The 21,806-nt window shown below is 34.3% G+C and overlaps 1 protein-coding gene across 1 annotated transcript; it reads left to right on the forward strand.

The window, feature by feature from the left end:
* Positions 1-8,547: 8,547 nt before the first annotated feature.
* On the forward strand, positions 8,548-21,459 carry ppk23 (amiloride-sensitive sodium channel pickpocket 23). The gene is made up of 11 exons (XM_085953009.1): positions 8,548-8,744; positions 8,843-8,940; positions 9,695-9,797; positions 9,989-10,151; positions 12,491-12,636; positions 15,149-15,251; positions 16,637-16,773; positions 18,169-18,308; positions 19,271-19,409; positions 19,601-19,716; positions 20,738-21,459. The coding sequence occupies exons 1-11, from the start codon at positions 8,548-8,550 to the stop codon at positions 21,091-21,093; spliced, it is 1,698 nt and encodes a 565-aa protein (XP_085809135.1). The 3' UTR covers positions 21,094-21,459.
* Positions 21,460-21,806: the final 347 nt, after the last annotated feature.

Consider the following 21,806-nt stretch of genomic DNA (forward strand, 5'->3'; position numbering starts at 1 on the left):
TGAATTTTATATTGATCTTTTCCATATTTTATAAGATAAGCACCTTATGCATTTATAGATGACACGACATAACCAAAAAAACATGAGATAGGTGTATAATGTAAATAGACATTTAAAAAGCCAAGAATATAGATCCATGGATTCATGTTCCATTGATAACGTTTTGAATGAAATAGATACAGGCGGCTCTCGTGCTACAGTGTGTAAGGTGCTGGCCTTCCACCCGAGAGTTCTGGGTTAGATCCCGGTAAGGACACAATATTTATGTGATTTTCTCAAAGCCTGGGTGTTTGTGATTGTTCAAAATTACTAACAACCACCTTGTACGAAAAAGCAAGGACATGGTTATTATTAAATGATTATTTTAAAAAGAAAAATGAAGTAGATACCAATGCAAGTTCCATTAATATTTAATAGGAGATTATTCAGTTTCTATATTGGATAAATGGTCACTTGGATACCTATGAGGTAATAATAATATGCAGGCTTTAAAGGCCCATATGGTTTGGCCTTCTCCACTGCTTGGCTCCACCCCTCCAGGTATTCAGCGGTGCGCAGGGCATTTGTCTATTTGACATTTTTGATTTGGATTGTTTATTTGGGTAAGAGTCCTTCCTCATCTTCTCAGACCTTTGGAGTTTTGTTGAGTCAGGTTGTAACATTCTTGGCAAACCATACATATACTAAAAATTTAAGCGGCAAACCGAGGAGTGTGTCTCGAATATGGAGTTTGCTGATTATGGAAGATACTAGCTAACCACAATTTATAAATAATATGTTATATTAGGCTTTAATTATTACAAAAATAATTAAATTTAATATAAAACCTTCATAAATCATTGTTTTGGTGGTGAATAGAGCTATTCCTCACAAATTTGTTTGATTCTTAAAATACCAAATTTTATTTTGGTGAAAAGAACCAAGTATAAAAATTTGTTAAAATTATATGTGTTTATTAATTAAAATTTCATTAATACAAGGTTATTGACTAGGAATTGTTTAAAAATTATAACTAATATTTAGTTGTCAAATATACATAAGTAGTATTTATTCTCTGTCAAAGTTTTGTAAATTTCATTGAAAGAAATGTGCACGCCATTCCATTTTTGGCTGTAAATGTGCTCCTGATGAAAATGAGGCTAGGTACCCCTCAGCGCTCGAAATGGAAAAGTTTATGAACCGGAGCGCTCAACAAGTTTCTGAAGATATTTTAACATAGTTCAAATATTATCCATATATATCAATTATTTTTTTCCACGAGACGGAGCAAAAATTTTATCGATTTTAGGAACAGGAACGGCACTCCGGTCCATTTCGAGCCCTGGAACCCCTGGTTTATATAAAATACATGCCCCCAGGCCAGGATCTTTGGCGGACCCACCTACCTTTCGCTGAGGTTAAGGGCAGTGTGGTGCTCTAATGTAGTGTTTCCTAAATTATACATACATATTTCCTAATTATACACGGGAGTTATCATTTATTTAAGTATATCAATCATCATATAGGTATCACGTCAAATTGCAACGCACAACCATATATTTAAAAGCCCTGTAACAAAGCAGCCCCGTAGGTGACTTTTTTTTACTATTAACAAAATAATGTGAAAAGTGCATTAGCAAACTAACCCAAGAACTCAGTAAATAGATTTTTGTTTGCTTCAATATATCTGGCGCAGAAATTATTTAAAAGTGGAAAGATGGCGAACTTATTTTTTTTGTAATTTTGATTTCCAAAGCTCCAATTTTTTATGAATGCCTTCACTTTGTCTTTTTAAATCAGTGAATGCATTAATGGTCCTTGCATTGATTTATTCACTCAATTTTTTTTTTTAAATTTCAACCAAATAGCAAGTTTAACAACAAAATTATCGTATTTTAGACAAATTTGACCCTTTTATTTCATCTTTTTCACGAGATAGCCAGCGCGCATCACAATAGTATTGAAGTGAGGTACGAGGGTGGGTCAATAAGTCCTTAGAAAAGCCGACAGGTGGCGCGACTAGTACTGTAAGCGGTTTGTTTTCATGCAGCGGCACTACCGATTCAGTATGCTGCGAAGTTTCAATCAGATTGGTCGGGTTGTTGTTTTTTATTTTCGTACATTTAAAAAAAAAATTGCTTGTTTACAAAAATGGAGAAAATTGAGTTTAGAGCTGTTATTAAACATTTTAATATAAAAGGGTTAACAGCAAAGGAAATAAAAAATGAGTTGGATTTAGTTCACGGCATATCTGCTCCTTCACTTGCAACTATTTATAACTGGTTAAATGAATTTAAACGTGGTCGTACATCAACAAAGGATGAACCACGCTCAGGACGTCCTGTAGAGAAGACTACACCAGAAATGATCAATAAAATCCACGATATGGTGTTAAGTGACCGAAGATTAAAGTTGAGTGAGATAATTGAGGTTACAGGGATCTCAAAAGGTAGCGTCATTTCTATTTTACATGACCAATTGGGCATGAAAAATATTTCTGCAAGATGGGTGCCGCGTTTGCTCACAGTCGACAATAAACGCAATAGGGTGGTGGCCTCTAAAGCCCTGTTGTCGCTCATGCAACGCAATCTGGATGAATTTTTTCGTCGCTTTGTGACTGTAGATGAAACATGGATACACCACTATACTCCCGAGACGAAAGAACAGTCTAAAGCAGTGGATTGCGAAAGGCGAACCATGTCCAAAGAAGGCGAAAACCGTAAAATCAGCTGGTAAGGTTATGGCTACTGTATTTTGGGATGCACGTGGAATTATTTTCGTTGACTATTTGGAAAAAGGAAAAACAATAACAGGGGATTATTATGCATCTTTATTGGATCAGCTAAAAAACGAAATTGAAGAAAAACGGCCTCATTTAAACAGGAAAAAAATCCTCTTTCATCAGGACAATGCCCGTGTTCACACATGTTTACGATCAATGGCTAAAATTGAAGAATTGAAGTTCGAATTGGTCGACCACCCACCGTATTCGCCAGATTTAGCCCCCAGTGACTTTTTCCTTTTCCCAAACTTAAAAAAATGGCTAAGTGGACAACGTTTTTTTTCAAATGAAGAAGTCATCGATCGGACAAATGCTTATTTTGAGGACCTTCCGAAAACTTATTTTTCTGACGGTTTAAAAAAAATTGAGAAACGTCTAACCAAGTGTATTAAGCTCCAAGGAGATTATGTTGAGAAATAAAAAAAAAATACAAAAATAAAAACTGTTTTAATGCTTTTTTCTAAGGAATTATTGACCCACCCTCGTATTATAAAATAATTAGTCTCCATATTTTCAGACAGATTTGCAAACTGCAAACCTGTGTCTACATTAATTGTGTCAGTGACGTCCCTAGACAAAATGCCGCCCCTAGGCAGCGTCAAAATGCCGCCCCATTTTTTTATCATCCTTTCATTACTCCAATATCTAAGAAATGTGTTGTATGAAGCATGGCCCCCTCATCCTGAAGCGGGCCCTATGTTAGGATTTTTGCCCCCCCCCCTACCTATCGCGAATGATAAAAGCAGTGTGACGCTCTAGAGTAATGTTTTCCAAATGGTGTACGCGTTAAAATTGATGTGTATATTTAGTGTTTTTTTGTATATTTTAATACATACACTTGAATTGTGGAGTTTTTGAGTATCGCTACACAATTATAAATTGTATTGTGTAACCATATAATTTTAAATAATAATTATCATTATTGAAGGAAAATAACGCCGCAGGCGAATTTTTTGCTATTAGAGCAAATTTGTGATAAGTGTTTATCTCACTTATCGAGCCCGAGCCCCAGGTTAGAGCCCTGTCAGCCCCCCCCTTGTGGGGGCCATGGTTTGGATACATTACTAATAAAATATACACCTACCACTAAGCTGAAACATACAAAATTAAATTTAGATATCAATAAATAAATAACCGAATAAATATAATATTAAATAGACACTTACCCAAATCACCAGAGTCTGAGATGCCATTTGGTTAATATGTCTGACACATTTGGTTTGTATCATTTAGTAATACCTACGCAGATGTATTATTTTCACACCATTTTTTCTATGCTATTATTGTACCCTACAACATGTAAACAAAATAATTTTCCTCATTATTTTTTTAATATAAACCTAAATTTAATCATAAATACACTATTAATTAATGGTCTCAACATTCAACCGTTGATGATTGAAATAAACTACAAATCCACACTATTATCAGCAAAAAATATGTTTACAAAAAAAACGACTTAAAAGAAGGTATTGCACAGTATTGTATTCACAGCACGATAAATATGATATAATCTAGGTAGATACCTACTAGTGTACATTTTTATTACAATTAGATGGTACTTAACGTAAATACCTATTATATGCACGAATACTAATTGATTATGTCAAATGTCAATAAGGATTAATAATCATTATGAATAGGTACATCCGGCAACTTTTAAATCTCGCGAATGACTGGCAAAAATATTTGGATAAATTAAAAAATACGGTATGTACCTATCTACCTATAAATCTCTACCATAAATTCTCCTTGTTTCGTTACCAACGTTGATATAATACCTATATAATATTATTTTCTTTTAATAACTATGGCGCGACATAATTATTAGTTTTTGCGCAGTATACCTACCACTGTTATGAAAGGAACTCTTTAATCTGAGTAAATGACATTATATTATTATGACTGATTTATTATTCGTTTGTGATGTTTTACATTTATAAAAATATTCATAATGTGTATAGGCGCCAAGTTTATTAGCATTTGTATACGAAACCGAGCAGTCAAAAATAAAATAAAAAAATCTCTAGTGGAGCGTGGTGACATCATACTAAAATGGCTGCGAGTACCGACTGGGTAATAATAAAAAAAAGCATCCGGAACAAAACATCTCCAAAGCTCTGGTTATAATATAACTAAGTTTAGGTAGCTATTTCTATATAATACCAAATGATTCTCCTCGATTTGCCGCCCTTCGAGTATCTGCCGCCCCCAAGCGACGCTCAATCTGCCTACCCCCACGGGACGTCACTGAATTGTGTTAAACTTTTCGAAAATTTAAAGACTCTTTTAGAGAAGAGAGGGCGATACATGTTTCCATATGAGATGCCTTAGTTATTGAGAAGATCTTAGGTTGACATTTTCTTTTGTATTATTATTATTTGCATTATAAACTGTGTGACTATAATTTTATTAAAAGTATTTTTGCTTTTCATGTATTGGTTCTCTTATAAAATCCAAATCCTTGCCGAATTTTAAAAAAATACACAGAAAAATCCGGAGACTTCTATAGTTTGTCCCAAGTAACATCAATGATTGAAAATATTTCATTTTAGTAGGTACTACTACTAAATAGGTGCGGAAAATCATAAAACATTCCATCATCCGTGAGGTTGGTGCTTGGTGGTGTGATGTGATCAGGCCTGGCCTTTGTGCGATTGGAGCGATTGCATCCAATTGGGCCTCGCACCCTGAGTGAAATGAAATGAAATGTTTAAATCCAAGGTTTCGAACCGTTATTTTTTCATTCCGGTTCAAATAAAAAAATATATCGGTTCGGTTCCGGTTTTCGTTAAAAAAATAACGTTTTTTTTTGTTTTCGGTTCAGCTCCGAGTGATTAATTTTTAAACGTTTTTATTTGTATTAAAAAAATATTATTATATAAATATTATATTATAAAATAGAGTGACCATATTTTAGTGACCCAAGAGTCTAAGAGTCCAAGGGCCAAGACGTCAACTGAAGTGGGGAGTAAGATCATGTTAACGCGTGTATCGGTTTTCGTTCTGACAAAAATAACGGGTTTTCCGATTTTCGGTTCAGTTCCGGTTCAAAACCTTGGTATAATATACTTGTTTTTAATAATTATTCTAATTATTTTTTTGATTAGGTAAGTAGAATCATTTAAAATGCAAGCCCCATATAATATTTCAGGTGCGCATACAAGGGGTGTGGGGGGGGGGGGGGGGGGGTTCAGGGTCGAACGAAAAAAGTACAAATTAGTGAGGTGAATGGAATATTTTTCTTCTTCGTTCTCTATTCCTTGTAGGACATACTAGGATAATCTGGTTATCGAATAGCCTTCTCAACGTGTCCTTTCGGCATTCTACCACACGAAGGCCTGTGTCACTGAGTTGGTGCAATTATTTGAGGCATCCAATGTTTTGTTTAACATTCTGACGTGGCATGTCTAAAACATAAGACGATCCTAATAAATAGTAAGTTATTTAACAACTATTTGTGGGAGGCGATAGGTCGTAATTAATAAGGTGAGCACCCGTAACTATAGCTGTAGACCAAGTCTTCACGCTATACTAAAAGTATGGAGTGCTGGGTATACGGAATGTACCCAGAAAATTGCGGGTGTCCATGGTTGAACAGACGAGAAGCTATAGGGAATTGGCGGGGTAAATACAAAAATCAGTGGCACCTGTTAATTTTGTGAACCCCACCGCATTAAAAAATCAATAATAAGATAGGTACTATGTATATATTTTTTTTAAATAGACCCCCCGTGATATTTTTCAGTATGCGCCCTCTGTGTAGATAGTTGGTAGGTACCTAAGAAAATAAAATTCTGGCGAATTTCCGAGAATGGCGAGTTTCTCATAAAGTTATTCAGAACCATCTTATAGATAGGAATATTATATACAAAAACATATTAAAAAATAGTTCACTGGCATCATTGGAGATGCAGTAGGTATAGTGCCTAGTATTTTATTGTTTTACAATTAATTTATTAATACTGACTACCTACTGAATATTTTATGAGTTTCAACTGTTAATAATATGGACGATTAGCACATAATACGCATGAAAAATATCATCTTGATTAGGTAACTACATGGCCCCCACAAGGGGGGGGCTGACAGGGCTCTAGCCTGGGGGTTCGGGCTCAGGAGGGGCTCGGCTCGGCGAGACTACCAGATAAGTGAGATAAACACACATCAAAAATTTGCTTTAATAGTAAAAAAAGCTTACTATAATAAAAACTCTATAATAGTATAAAAAGCTTACTATAAACTATAATAATGCCAACTTAAATTTTACGAATGGTTTTATAAATGTGTTTAAAAATTAATAAACGTAAAAAATCTTAACACCACATGGATGTATCGAAATATGACTATATTCTAACTAAAACATTAGATCGAGAGGTTTAAAAGAATACTATTTTATGTAATAATAAAAATACTTTATGCAGTCATCAAATGCTTCAAAATTATATAAATAGTTTATCTACAACGTTTAAGGAATGTCCAGGATCATGCTTTGAAAATACCATAAAAGCTCTATTTTGACCTACGCGGCGCACGTCCCCCTTTAATGTAATTCGTCGGATAATAAAATTACTGCTAATATTATTATGAATAATTTGCTGTGTCACTCAAGTGTATCAGAAGTAGAAAATGCCAGAATACGTATAGGTAGGTATACAAAATTACTGCAAGGTAAACCCAATTAAGTCAGTAACTACAAATTATTGAAAAATCGATTATCATTAGCCAGCAAAGCTTTTATGGCGTGACTGCTATCTCTGCCTCATCTGATAATCCATCAATAATGCGCTGATTTAATGACACTATTATCCGTAATACGTAAGTACAATGCCATAATATTATATTTAATTGTCTGGTGGAAAACGTTACAGCCTGGCATTGATTTATTTATATAATTTTAGAATAAAGGGCGTCGCACACTTTTTTCTACATTCCTACTAAGTTTACTAAATGTCTTCGAAATAAAAGTTTTGATTAGTAATTCTACAATTTTGAGTTGTTAGTGTTTACCGCTGTTTTGGGCCAGAATCATTGCTAAATTAACAATCTCCGGTCATTAACCATTCAAAATAATAACCTGCACAAAACTTTTCATGGAAAATGAAGTTGCGCATAATATGGGAGTAGGTATTTTAAAACTGTCCATTAGTAGGTTTATATAATATAATATAAACAACCAGGTGAGACGCTAGATTTAATCGGAATATTCACCGAAAACATTCATAGATTTATTATTAGAAATAGTGTGCATCATTGTAAGTACTGAAAATTACCATGTCACGTTTTTAATAAAGTTAACCAATTAAAATGTTTTCAACTCCTTGTTCATGACACATGCCAATGAAAAAAATACATTGCCCACTGAAATAATATTCAGTAGTCATTTTCGTGTCACATGGAAAGCTTTTATGGAAAACGTTTATTTTTTCGAAATCTCATTAACGTAAATTATTGTAACGAACGCGCGTAGTTTCTTTATTATAGTGATATAGAATATAGAAATATAGAAAATATTATTGATTATCTACTCAGTCTGTGTTCGCGGATACCAGAACAGTACTAGATAATAAATTCTAGATATTTTTTTCCAAATAAATTTTCATTTATAATTATAATTAAATAATTGAATATCAACTTGAACAAGATTACGTATTTTCATCTTGAACAATGATTTATTTAGAAAAAATAGCATTTTTGTAGATATCAGCCATAACATTACGGCTTACCATTAAACTTCAACAAGAAAATCTCTATTTTCTTTAAATAAAGTCCTATCTGGAGTCATGATGTATGATAATTATATGGACAGAAAGAAGGGTTCAGGCACCCTGATGACGAGCAAGATGCTGGACCAGACAGATAACGCTTCCAAATACGAACTTCTGGGCACCAGCTACCGTCATCAGACGAGAGAGTTCTTTGACAACTCGACTCTTCACGGAGTGCGGTACATTGCTGAACGCGGAAGACCCTTCTGTGAGAGGTCTGCACTTGCTACTTTGTATATTTTTTTTAAAGCAAACTATGTTAAATTACACGTGGAAAAATATTAACATCGGTTATTATTTTGATGTTGTGCAGATTTATGTGGTTTTGCTTCACGGCGGTAGGAGCGGTCGCCACGTGCATCATCATCGTCAGTCTCTGGGAGAAGTTTCAAACCAATCCAACAATCACAGGTAAGTCAAGTACAGGATTTTTGGGTATTAATAAAATAGTTCAATATTAAATATCTCAAATCTTAATAACGATAATGAACCAATTTTGATTAAAAAAAAATAATGTTGCTCTCAACTTTCTTAGAATAATATTGTCTTATCGTAATAATTATATAGCACGCTCACCAATTCATAGTAGGTACCTACCTACCTATGGTTTTTCATAAATTTTATATGTTTACCAGGAAATAAGAAAATGTATCTAGTTAATTAAATAAAATAATTACAAGATAAAAAGAACTTTTTACTTGATAGAAATACTGAATAAATATAGAATACTGAAATGTCATTTTGACTTTTCATATTGATTTCCATAGTAACGCACGTATATATTAATAATTTAGTTGCTAGGATCCCCTTAGCAATCAATAATAGTGTTTTACTTTTTACCATATGTATCTATAGTCTAAGCTTTTTACGATTTTTTCCGAAATAACTTTCCATACAAAACAGAATTAACCGAAAATGAATTCAATTCTGCATAAAGATGGTTAAAAGTATTAAAATAATGTGTTGTCATCGTGTTCTGATATATTCTAAAAGTTTAAAATGTCTATCTAGTCGGGAAGTTAGTTAAAAATCTTCAATCGTCCAATACAAATCTTGGACAAACAAGAATACGAGATAATAAAAACGTGGTAAAATACTGCACATGGTAATACTTTATGATGAACTAGTAGTCGTTTTACCAATATATAAATGTGTTTAAAATTAGGTCTCGATACTGACTTCCACAATTGGGATGTACTGTTCCCTTCCATCACGGTATGCGACAGAAGCCCTACAAGCCAAGAACTCGTCGATGGATTTATTAACAAGTAATTATTATTATACTTCCTCAATACTGAATTTAGAAATAAGAATATAATATAGGTACCGTCAACTGTGTTTAATAACGCTTTTTTCATTAAGCTTATTGATAAATGCTATGTTATTTAAATAATGATTTGCATAAAGTGCAGTGTTTTTCATTACATATAATAACGTTTACGATTGTTGTATATGCTAGAACATGGCCGGATGCTACTACGGAAGAGCGCGAAAAATATGTCGAGTTTCTTCAATTTCTTGGGACACTTAGTTACACCAGTATAAAATCGGATGGGGCAAAATATGCCGGAGATTCAAAGTTGGCTACTATCGGCGAAGATCTGCGATCAGCCGTATTTTCCGTGAGTAAAATAATGTACTTATCTTATTTTCCAAGCCCTTTTTAAGAAACCATTTCAGAAATGAATTTGTCTATCTGGTCTATCCTTCTATATTTTTTCAGCTGAAACTCATTTAGGTACTTGGCATAATTCCATTTTATTAAAATCATAATATTATATAATATGTAACAGACAATCTGTGTATCGTTTGTCTAGTAAAAACAGTTTCGGTAAAACTATAATTTTCAACCGCTTGATGTCTATGAATGGATTGTCGACTTTATTTAGAGAATTCAGGTTTCTTTTATGACCAGACTGAAAATGTAAATTTACTCTGAAAAAAATCTGCAAACGATACCGCTCTGAGGTACAGATATAATAAATAATTCTACATATTGGTTTAATAGTTCTAGATAATTTTATAAAAATAAATAAAGAAGGAAACGGTGGCGGGCTCGTGGACTGAACTACGCAGGCCGTCTGATGCCTTAGTTAATGTTTGAACTATTTCAAGGTCCTCTTTTAAATATTCTGACAAATCGATTGTATCATCTGCGTCAAAGAAAATCGCCACTGAAAGGAAAGTAGTTGTCTGATTTAGTGTATATACATACATACTAATAATAATATAGTAGTTAATTACAAATTACATTCAACTTTTCTGTAATAAATTATGTCATTCTTTAGGAGAACACTTTTTGATGATAAAAATCATAATTATACTCACCTATCCATAATAATAATAATGTTATTACACATGTGTTTTACATTATAATATGATGTTTCCCTTCATATTTGCAATTAATATGTATTTTACAATTTGGAGTAGGTACGAGTATGTACCAATTATAGTAGTGTAATAATCTATTAGAGCCTGTAAAGGCATTCATCCAACAACAGAGAATCGTACCGACAGATAATAATGATATTTTATAAATTGAAAATGAGAATATTTTGATTTTATATGTTAGTAGAAAAATAGTAAACTCCATACAAATCATAAAACTACGATGGCGTTCATTATATTATTATATATCTTAACAGGGCAAGATCAAACGGCCAAAACGATTCTATTTGTGCCCTGATCAAAAATGTTAAATAAAACTCTCTTATATAGAGATCGAGCTTAAATACATGAAAGTGAAGCAACAAAAGCACCCCTGGTCTACGAAATTGTATCACCAATGGTTGTCGTAATCGAGCAATTTCATAGTATGCTCACACAATGATCCGCTTGCCATGTTTTTGTAATTTTTATACCTACAGCCTGCAGGATTATAATTCGGATAGGAAAGGTCTTTTTAAGATAACAATAATTCATTTATTTCCTCTTCTTCTTCTTTTTTGCCCATATCCGCCCCTTAACTGGAGCATATGGACACCACGCGGCGCCTCCAAGAATCCCTGTCGCTCGCCAGTCTTCTTGCTTCGTTCCAGGTCAAACCAGCATCCCGTAGCTCCGCCGTATACACTCTGTAGATTGTATTTAGCGGCCTTCCAGGACGCCGGAATCCGGTCGGCTTGAAGAACAGGCAAGCCAGGTTAAAGTTCTCTTCTGGCATCCGCAGCACGTGGCCGAGCCAGGTCCAACGTCGCCTCTTCACTTTCAGCGTGATGAGAGGCTGCTTGGTACGTTCTCTTATCTCCTCGTTGCTCCTAAAGTCATACCACCGCACACCCAGTATTCGTCGCAAACATCTGTTTTCGAAGCTCAGTATACGGTTGCTCTGAGCCTTCGTAAGGTGCCATGATTCGCTACCGTAAAGCAGCACCGTCAGAATGCAAGCGTCGAATAGGCGGCATTTGGTTTTGACCGAGTACAATCGTGAGTCCCAGACATTTCGCATCGAGTTGAATGTTGCTCCAGCCATTCCCATTCGGATAGCGAGCTCTTTCTGCAAAATGCCATCTCCCGTGATGTGTACCCCCAGGTACTTGAAGCTGTCGACGCTCTCGATGCTCTGTCCATCGCTAATCAGAGGGAAATCTGGATCAGGACAGGTGCTATTGCACAAGACGTTGGTTTTCTTCGCGTTGATTTTCAAACCAACGCGAGAGGAGTTGTTATGCAACCTGTCGATTGTCTCTTGAATGCCCTCGATTGAGTTGTCGAATAGGACAGCATCATCGGCGTATTCCAGGTCGCATAGCTTCACCGTGGGGGTAACAGGTATGCCTTGGTCGGGTGGTATTGACTTCCGTAGTATGAAGTCAAAGAGAATGATAAAGAGAAACGGTGCAAGGACACAACCCTGTCTGACTCCGGTCGTGACCCCGAACCATTCCGTGACAGTGTCTCATATTATTTATAAGTTTGATGGTTAAATCATGCCGTAATGTAATCATATTTTTTGTCAAAGGTGGTTTTGCGATGTGAGGATTTCATTTTCGACTGCGTGTTCAAAGCGGACAGTGAAGATTGCTGTGAGATTTTTCTGCCGATTTTCACTGAGATCGGCTTCTGCTATGCCTTCAACTCGAGACACGTCGAGAAAACTTGGCCATGGTATGTTATAACACATATTATACTAACTGCAGTCATAAGAATGCAAATACTCATAATTAATATTACAACTATTTTAATTATTTTAAGAGTTGTACTAGAGATACACCAAAACGCATAAAATGGCAGCATTTTGAGAGCACTTTATTTTTAACGAACAAAACCAAATTTACGATTATTTTGAATGGTATAGAATAGTATAGATATTTATTTCTAGGCCTATATCGATTTATTTTTATATTCTTAACCCTAAAAACCAGACAGGGACGATATACCGAAGAATGAAAGGGGTAATCGTAATACTTTTCAATATAGGTACTCGTAGTAATAATATAGGACTATATTATAATTATTATTTCGTTATTGATTCACCTATAATCTAGTTCGTTGACACACGGGGGTGAACCAGTTGGGGACACTACTCGCAGCAGTGGCGCACCCAGGTGGGGGGGGGGGCAAGGGGCCCTGGCACCCCCCAAACATGAAAATTATCAGAATGATTTTAAACATTGAAATTGAAAGCCAATAAGCTATACTTTGGGCTTAAAAAAATAACACGGCAAAAAAATGATTTGTAATTCTCCAGCACCCTTTTCAGAAAAAATTCTTAGATTTTAATTTCTAACACAAAAATTTCGAAACACTAATGTGGGGTTTTTTTAGAAACTCGTTCCCTAATGAACTGTCAAAAAATTTTCGGTGTCCACCCGAATTCCGGAGTGGTATAGGCCATGGCTGGGGAGGGCTGACAGGGCTCTAGCCTGGGGGCCCGGCGTGTCGGGTTGACCAGATAAGTGAGATAAACACACATCATAAATTAGCTTTAATAGTAAAAAAAGTCGCCTGCGGCGCTATTATACTTCATGACCAAGAACATTTTATATTATATAATTGTGCAATACATTTTCTGATTATTATGTGTCGATACTCGACAGCTCCAGTATTAAAGTAGATGTATTGAAAATCGCCAATAATTCAATGTATAAGTACGCTCAATTTGAACTAAAACACAATTTGAAAAACGTTAATGTAGTGTTTCACACTGCCCTTAATCTAAGCGGTAGGGGGCCGCCAAATATTCTAGACTGAGGGCCCGTTTCAGGATGTGGGGGCCATGGTGTAGGTACACTGAGTGCAATGGACAAAAGACCGATAAACGAGATATTAGGCTGTGTTGTGTTGAGTGGGTTTGTGTATAAGTTAAATGCAATAACACTTTTTTTTGTCCATTTTTAATTAATATTTTGGAACCTCAATATTAAAAAACCAAAAATATACCACAAACATTCGGCGAAAAGAACGACTACACCCACTACAGTCGGTGGGGGTGTAAATTAAAAGAACATTTTTTTTCGGTGGAATTCGGCATAAATATTGTAGCTCTCTAGACCAGTGTTTCCCAAACTTTCGACATTTGTGTACCCCTTCTATAATTATTATCGTAACACTGACTAACCCTCATCAAAAAAAAATGCATATAAGTACTTCAATAATAATCAAAATATATTTATATTTTCCTTTTGTAGTACATAAACAAAACAATAATAAACGAAAAATAAAATTCATTCATAATAAAATATGAATAAAAGTTATATTATAAAAAAATACATTCATTATAATCAATGAGAAGGATGAAATTGTTTATGCTGAAACGACAGATCATCGTAATTTGGTTCCCTGGTTATTAATTTTAATCTGAGATGCGGTTCCACACCCAAAAGGCTGTTCCTTTTTTTGACTTAATGTCTATAAATGCTGAAAAAGCAACTTTACATAGATATGAAGTTGGAAAAGGCAAGATGTATTTCAGGAATTTCTCTGTTAAAACTGGATACACATGTTGCATTTGCAACCTGAATGATGTTAAAGTACACTCCTTATATTTATTTTGCAAGAATTCGTCTGAAGCTAATTCCAACAATTGCTCTTCTTCCGCATGCGATAAACCTTCTAGCATGGATGTTGTATTAATGCTTGTTGCACCAGGCGCAGCCATAGCCCGGTGCAGCACGTAACCCAACCAAACTCTTCCGGTACCCCAGGGGGTACCACACTTTGGGAAACACTGCTCTAGATTAAGCGGGTAGCACAGCCGATATTATTTGAGTAATTTTTTAGCATACTAGCTGCACATTTCCAGCATGGTCGCTGTAAGTCACTTCCAATTCGACAGTCGCTGATAACACGCTCAACGGTTACCGCCACTATGCCTCCAATTTAATAAAAACTACGAGAAACTGTACAAATATATCGCCGTGTAGTGTGAAAATATGTAAAAATAATTATATGAAGAAGAAAAAGAGCCTATGGGACTAATTTACATTCTCCTCCTTGGGCCCCCCCAATATTAAATCCTGGGTGCGCCACTGACTCGCAGTGCCAATTGTGTCCCAATAATGATATTTAAAACAAAAGAAAAAAAAATACCTACCCATTTGAAAATAACACGAAAACCAGCGTTTAATATTTTTTTGAAGTGTGCATTAATTAATAAATAGTTTTGTATTAATTTCAGGTTACAACGAAAACTGGACCCCTATCTTGAACAGTATATTCACGAAACAGATACCAAATGGTCATTTGTTTTTGATTCGAGCCATAAAGATACATTAGTCAATGTAAGTTTGTGTATTGTATTTTAGACTAAGTATATTAAACTGATAAGCAAAAACATGTGCGAAATTATAATTCATAAATAATACGAAAAAAGAAAATTATTGTTAATATTAAAACTACAGTCCGAAAACTTTAATAAAAAAGTTTACTCGTCTAACGATTGACGATTAGGGGTAGCGTGGGTGGCAACGTAACAATTATCTCCACCCATTTCTTGGCGCGGAAATAAATGGGATTTGCGCACCCAAAGCCTGGCGCTGGCGCACCTCATTTTGACTTTGGTATGGTCAGGGGCATGTGGAATGTTGCGGGGTACACGGGAAGCCGCTCCGAGGGGCGACTGTGACTGTGGGCCACATTTTGATTTTCCCCTCTGCTTCTTCTTGTAGGTGACCTTTACGAGTAGTTCTTTTGTAATCAAGATTTTTTTTAAACAATACTTATTACTCACGCTTTTTTCAAATTACCTACCCAATACGTCAGCTAAATGCAGAACTATTCTAACTATTTGAAATATTATACAAAAGTGTTTTTGAAACAGCATAGTCAAGCTATGTATTACTTATATTTATAAATTTATACGACGTTTAAGAAATTCAAATGAGAGTTAGAATAGTTCTGCATTCAGCTGACGCCATTATATATTGCGCCTTACGACATCTATCGTATATACTATTATAGATAATGTGTTGTTTTTGCGTATTAGGTTTTGTGAAACGACATTTTACTTGTGCTAAATGATAATACATAATATTATATGACGACAGTCTGAATATTAAAAAAATCAATTACTGAAACGCACAAAGATAATGATAGCTAATTTTAAATTATTACTTATGTATCGGTTATGAAGTAACGAATGATTATCTATTGCTGGCGTTACACAAACCGACATTTTACTGAAACTAATGTTACACAAAAAATGTGTCGCTACATTTCAAAATCAGCCAAGTCCACCTTTAGGTATTTTTGACTTTTTTGTGAATTGCTGAAGAACTGCTGCTTTCCAACATTTCTGCATTATCAAAATGTGGAATTTATTAATTTTAAATATTCTATACACGAGATAATATAAACTTTCACCCTTGTGACTGTGTATTTGAGAAAACAAGAAGCTGTTTTTCTCTTATTCATATATTATGGACTTGGCTGATTTTGAAATCTAGCGACACAAATGGTCTCGCTCGATTTACAGAATGCCTGCACACAGACGTACCGTAGTAAAAATGCTTGAACATGATAATAATGTCAGCTTTCAATATTTAGTATAGTCTCAAGTAGATAGATTCCTGAGTGCGCTTTAGGTATCTCGTCTTTCTCTATATTTAGTCGATAGATTTAAGTATTAAGCATAATTATTAACGTAGGTAGTAACTGATATTTTCAGGTATATATTCATTCGACGGATGAAATGCCTGGAATGGATACAAACCCTCAGCACGTTTGGGATCGGCGGGTCGAGAAAATTTCATTTTCCGTCAAACAAACCTATACTACTGCGGATGCCAGACAACTCTCTATCAAGTAAGAAAGAAATAAATACGTGTGTCGTGTATATAGGTTTTCTATTGAAAGTTGGTGACGTGTTTGCTGTCATCTTATCTCCAACGTTGATTCAATTTCACAACTAGGATAACTAAGTAGTCACGATTTTTCCAACCATACTATATTATCAGAAATCTTTCTTCATATTTTATTTTCCTATACCTACCTACATAAAACATATTTTGAATTGTGCAGTTTTTTGTGTCTCTTAATGATAGCTATCATAGCTATCTTTTTTAAACCATGTTCGATCCTAAGAAAAACACGTGGGCCTCTACAGAGTGGAGGATGTATTAACATATTGTTTTTTGAACATATGTTCAATAATCAGAATGATATATTCTTAAATCTTGAGAATTATTCGTTGAATAAAAGAAATAGTTAATTATATATTGTTTTTTGTTTTTAAAGAGAAATGGATGTTAGCTACTTGCTCATCCTATTGGGTCCATACTTTGGGTCCAAACACACATTGACAAATGATATGTGAATTTTCCAAACTAATATAGTATCAGTAATAGTATCAGATCACAACATTAATATATTTTGATGTATGTAACTAAATCTCGTAGTCTCTAGTTCACGAGATACTGGTTTGATTGAGTTACATTATTATGTAATATTTTCATGATAAACAGATTTATAATTCAGTTATACGTCGCGACTAGTGATTGCAATACCGAATGAAAATGTCAATACCGGTTTTTCGGTATTTATTATTGAATACCGGTATTTGTTAAACATTAAAGAAAACAGAAGTAGGTGCTTATCAATAAATACATAGCTATTAAAATCTTTTAAAGATATTATTTTATAGCAAAATTCTACATACCTACCGACTTATTATATCTATTATATGACATTTTAAAATATATATTGATCATAATTGTAGAACTAGTGATTTTTTACAAATAATTTGAATATATTGATAATTTTAACAAAAGCCCTCAAAAGTTCAAGTGCAAATAAGTCCGGCTGCAGGAAAAACTTCTTAAATTCAACGCTTCTACAGTCATAATAATTATTATAGAAAAATTGAACATTTTTGTCACGGATGTTTTCTATTTCGAAATAATATGATAATTCATCGCGACAATTACTTATATAAATTTAATATACCTATGTATTTTTTGTTGAAATTTGTTTTATTATTTTTTCACCTCTGTTGGATTCACTCAATATATTTTCATTTTAGCAGCACATAACTTATAATTCATTTTCAAAAACGTAAACGAGTGTGCTTTCTTAAAACCAAAAATTCCGGTATTTTGGATTTTTAAAACCGGTGTTTCGGTATTGATAAATACTGGAATACCGGTATTGCAACCCCTAGTCGCGACAGCTTTTAACCTGGATGACTATTGGCACTTTTAGGCAGCGCCGCTGCGTGTTCTCCGACGAAATAAAATTGGCCACAGACTCCATCTACACGTACTCCGCATGCACTCGACAATGCCGAATGACATTGTCTCGTCAATATTGCGGATGTGTCCCTTACTTCTATCCCAAAATAGGTATGATTTTTTAGACATTGTTCTATAATTATAATACTGTACAAAATAATCCCTGCTGATTCTTATGATACTAGCACCTCTGTTTAAACAAAGCCTCAAGCGTTTTATAAGTCTCGTTCGACTTGACACCTGATAATAATTATGGTACCTACCTAGATTGTATTGATGGACACGTGAGATTTTATTATGAAGGTACTTCTAAATTCACCAGCATGCAGCATGAGACAAGGAAAGACTCGTTTTGTTGAGTATCTTTGCGAATGTAGTACCTACCTACTACAGTTTTTTTTTAAATAAACAAAACTCCTCATATAGGGTGGAGGGGTAAACTGATAATTTTAGGTTTAATTCACCGAAGAAAATAGTTGTTCACATGCATGTCAAAGATGGTTACAATAGTGGTTTACTATTTTTTCATCGAATTAAATTGGGTAATGCCAATGAGGAATCATTCACAGTCTGCAATAATATTGCCCTTTTTTATTCACATATATAATAATTATATCTAATGGTACCTATATCAATGTAAAATATTATTCAGATTATAGCATACTTTATTTGAATGCTTATGAAATAGGCTATTTTTGTAAAATTAAGATATTTAAATACAGTATAAAAACTGCTAAACTTTTTCATTCAGAATTGGTCCGCGTGTCACACAAAAATGGTCTGCATGTAGAGTAGCCGCCACGTAACCTTGCCATTTGGAATAGATTTTTTTTAATTAAAACGTGAGTAAACCAATCGAGTGCTTGGAATTTACTAATACAATTATACGGCGTACGTGAGTAAATCAATCAAGTGCCTGGCTTTTACTAATACAATTATACGGTTGCGTATACACAAAAATCCTTGTCACTGTGTACAATGGCAAGGATATCTGAAGGATACTCTACCGAGTGTCATGCGTAACATAGGTTCATCAATCGTGACCAATAAATTATCTTAACTTGTTTTTATAGATAAGTTTCGATACTGTACATTGACGGAGTTGAGATGTATAGCAGAAAATGCAGATAAAATTACAAATATCGACCGTTGCTCGTGTGAACTGGGATGTACGAATACTGTATATGAAGTTGAAAAGCTCACCGAAAGAGAGTAAGGAAAACAATACTTAATAATTTTAATAAGAGTAAATAATTTTTCAATAGAATGATATTGGTAATATCCATTTTAAATGATTTTATTTTTTACATAGCCATGAGATAATCTAGTGTGTATTTTATATATTGATCATAATATTATGGTTTAATTATAACTCAAAATAAATTGAATAAATTATGATGCAGTGTAACTCGCACAGACGACAGTGACGGAGAGAGTAGCCCCCTGGAGTCAGAGTTCGTATCGTGGCCGATGGTGCGATACAAAAGAGAGGTCTTATTCGGTTGGGTCGATTTACTGGGTGCGTATTTTGAGTACCAATCACGTTACTTAGAATAAAATATTAAAAGATATATAATTTTCATAGTAGGTTTATTCATTGCGATATCTCATCATTCAATACTCTAATAACCGACTAAGTTATTTGAAAATCTTAGAATGGTGAACATAAAACAATTAATTAGCCATTTCGCCAGAGGACGCGACCTGGATGCGAAGGAACAAAGATACATCGTCCATCCCAACCTGTTTGAGGACAGCGGTTTTTAAATAATCTGCCGGATATCACTTTGATTACTGCGTATCGCTAACGGATAATGAAATAATACCGAAAAACCATTAGGCACTATCTGGCGGAGTTTGCCTATGGGTAGAGTTCCTACTTCATAACTTTGCACTCCGGCTCTAGGAAGAAAATGTTGTACTATATTCTAAAAATATTGTTTTTACATATATTTGTTTATTTATTACATATTATTATTGAAGTTAAACTTCTTTTGGCGCGTTTGGGAAATCAGATCAGATTGTATTTTTGGCGTGTGACATGTAACACATAATTTATTTTTTCACACGAAAAAAAACGCAGTCGATTGGATTCGAACCACCGATTGTTCGGTTATCAGCCGAATGCACTACCTTTACGCCACAGTATGATACTGCAATCGTGACGATTATACAGTATAATATTATAGTTTAGAATTTTTCCGTTGCCTAGGCAGCGAATTTATTATTGTCGGCCATTTGCAATTCCTTGCGTAAACAAACTATTAAACGTCATAGTGGCAGTTGTTACTTTAAAAATAAAAAAACAACGATAAATAATTATATAATTTAGTAATATAATTTAAAGTGTATAAAAATAAACCAACGGCGTTCCAATAAGCGGTCCTTTTTCTTGAGTGTGTAATTTAACAAAATAATTAAGAGCTAGTCGAAGAATCTAGGTTATCACAAGTTTTGTTTTTGTTTTGTTACGCCAAAGAAGTATAACTGCTAACGCGCGTACATAAGTACCTACACAAACACCGATTTTTTTATTACAGTATCTTTTGGTGGGATTGCTGGACTCTTTTTGGGATTTTCTCTTTTGTCTGGAGTAGAAATTTTGTATTATTTTACTCTCCGGGCTTGCTGCATGTACCATAGAGACAAAGAAGAGCTGGTTCGACTCAAAGTGGAATACTCGAGGCGCGAGCAGCCACCGTACGATTTGGCCTTGGAGCCGTGGTGGGGAAGACCTCCGACGGCCTCGCTGCACGGGGCTAGAGCCGTAATGCAAGGAGCCGGTCCTCAACGTCGCGGGACCAGACCTCAGCCCATTTTGGTTAGAGAAGCATCAAGACAAATGCGACCACCCGGATACTCGCCGCCGCCCATGTATCAAAAGTATTTGCCCTGAATACTCATTTTTTTTATAACTGATAAATTTATATACTTACACGAATAAAACAATTTTTAGTATACATTGTATATGAGATAATATCTCCCTAGGTACTTGAAATGTTATCAACATACCTACCCTAAAAATATGTTTGTATAAAATATAATAATGTTAGCTACATTTCCATGATACGCTATCCATTTTTAAGTAATAATTATTTAAACTAAAAAGGTATGGCCACGAACTAATAACTGGTATTTCTGTATGATTGAAGCTATTGTTATAATGATAAAATAAGAAACATTAAATAAATTGCTTTTAGAAGAAATTAAATGAATTCATTTTTTTTATTTATGTAAAAATATTTTGAACATTTCGAATAAAAATGTGATGTACTTAATCTGAAAAAAATGTTTGTTAAATGCGATTTGACGTATGATAATAGTATGTACTATGTACCTACATACTACATAGGTACCCTTTTGCTTTCAATAAGTTGTAAATAAAGAATTTTGGGTAAAGCTAAATATTTTATGTACCTAGAAAAGAAATTTGTATTATTATGATTTTCCCAAATTTTCCTAATTCGATTATGTAAAATAATTCTATGCCATAAATTAGTACTATACCTCCTATCGTTTTGTTGAAATGTTGTATAAAGCCACATTTCATCATGATTATTACAGTTTTTAGAATTTTTCGTTTGTCAATAGGCGGGTTATTTTATTATT

Source organism: Rhyacophila brunnea, unplaced genomic scaffold (assembly GCF_057557595.1).
Source record: "Rhyacophila brunnea isolate RB1 unplaced genomic scaffold, BYU_Rbru_1.0 scaffold_3, whole genome shotgun sequence".
Classification (NCBI taxonomy): Eukaryota; Metazoa; Arthropoda; class Insecta; order Trichoptera; family Rhyacophilidae; genus Rhyacophila; species Rhyacophila brunnea.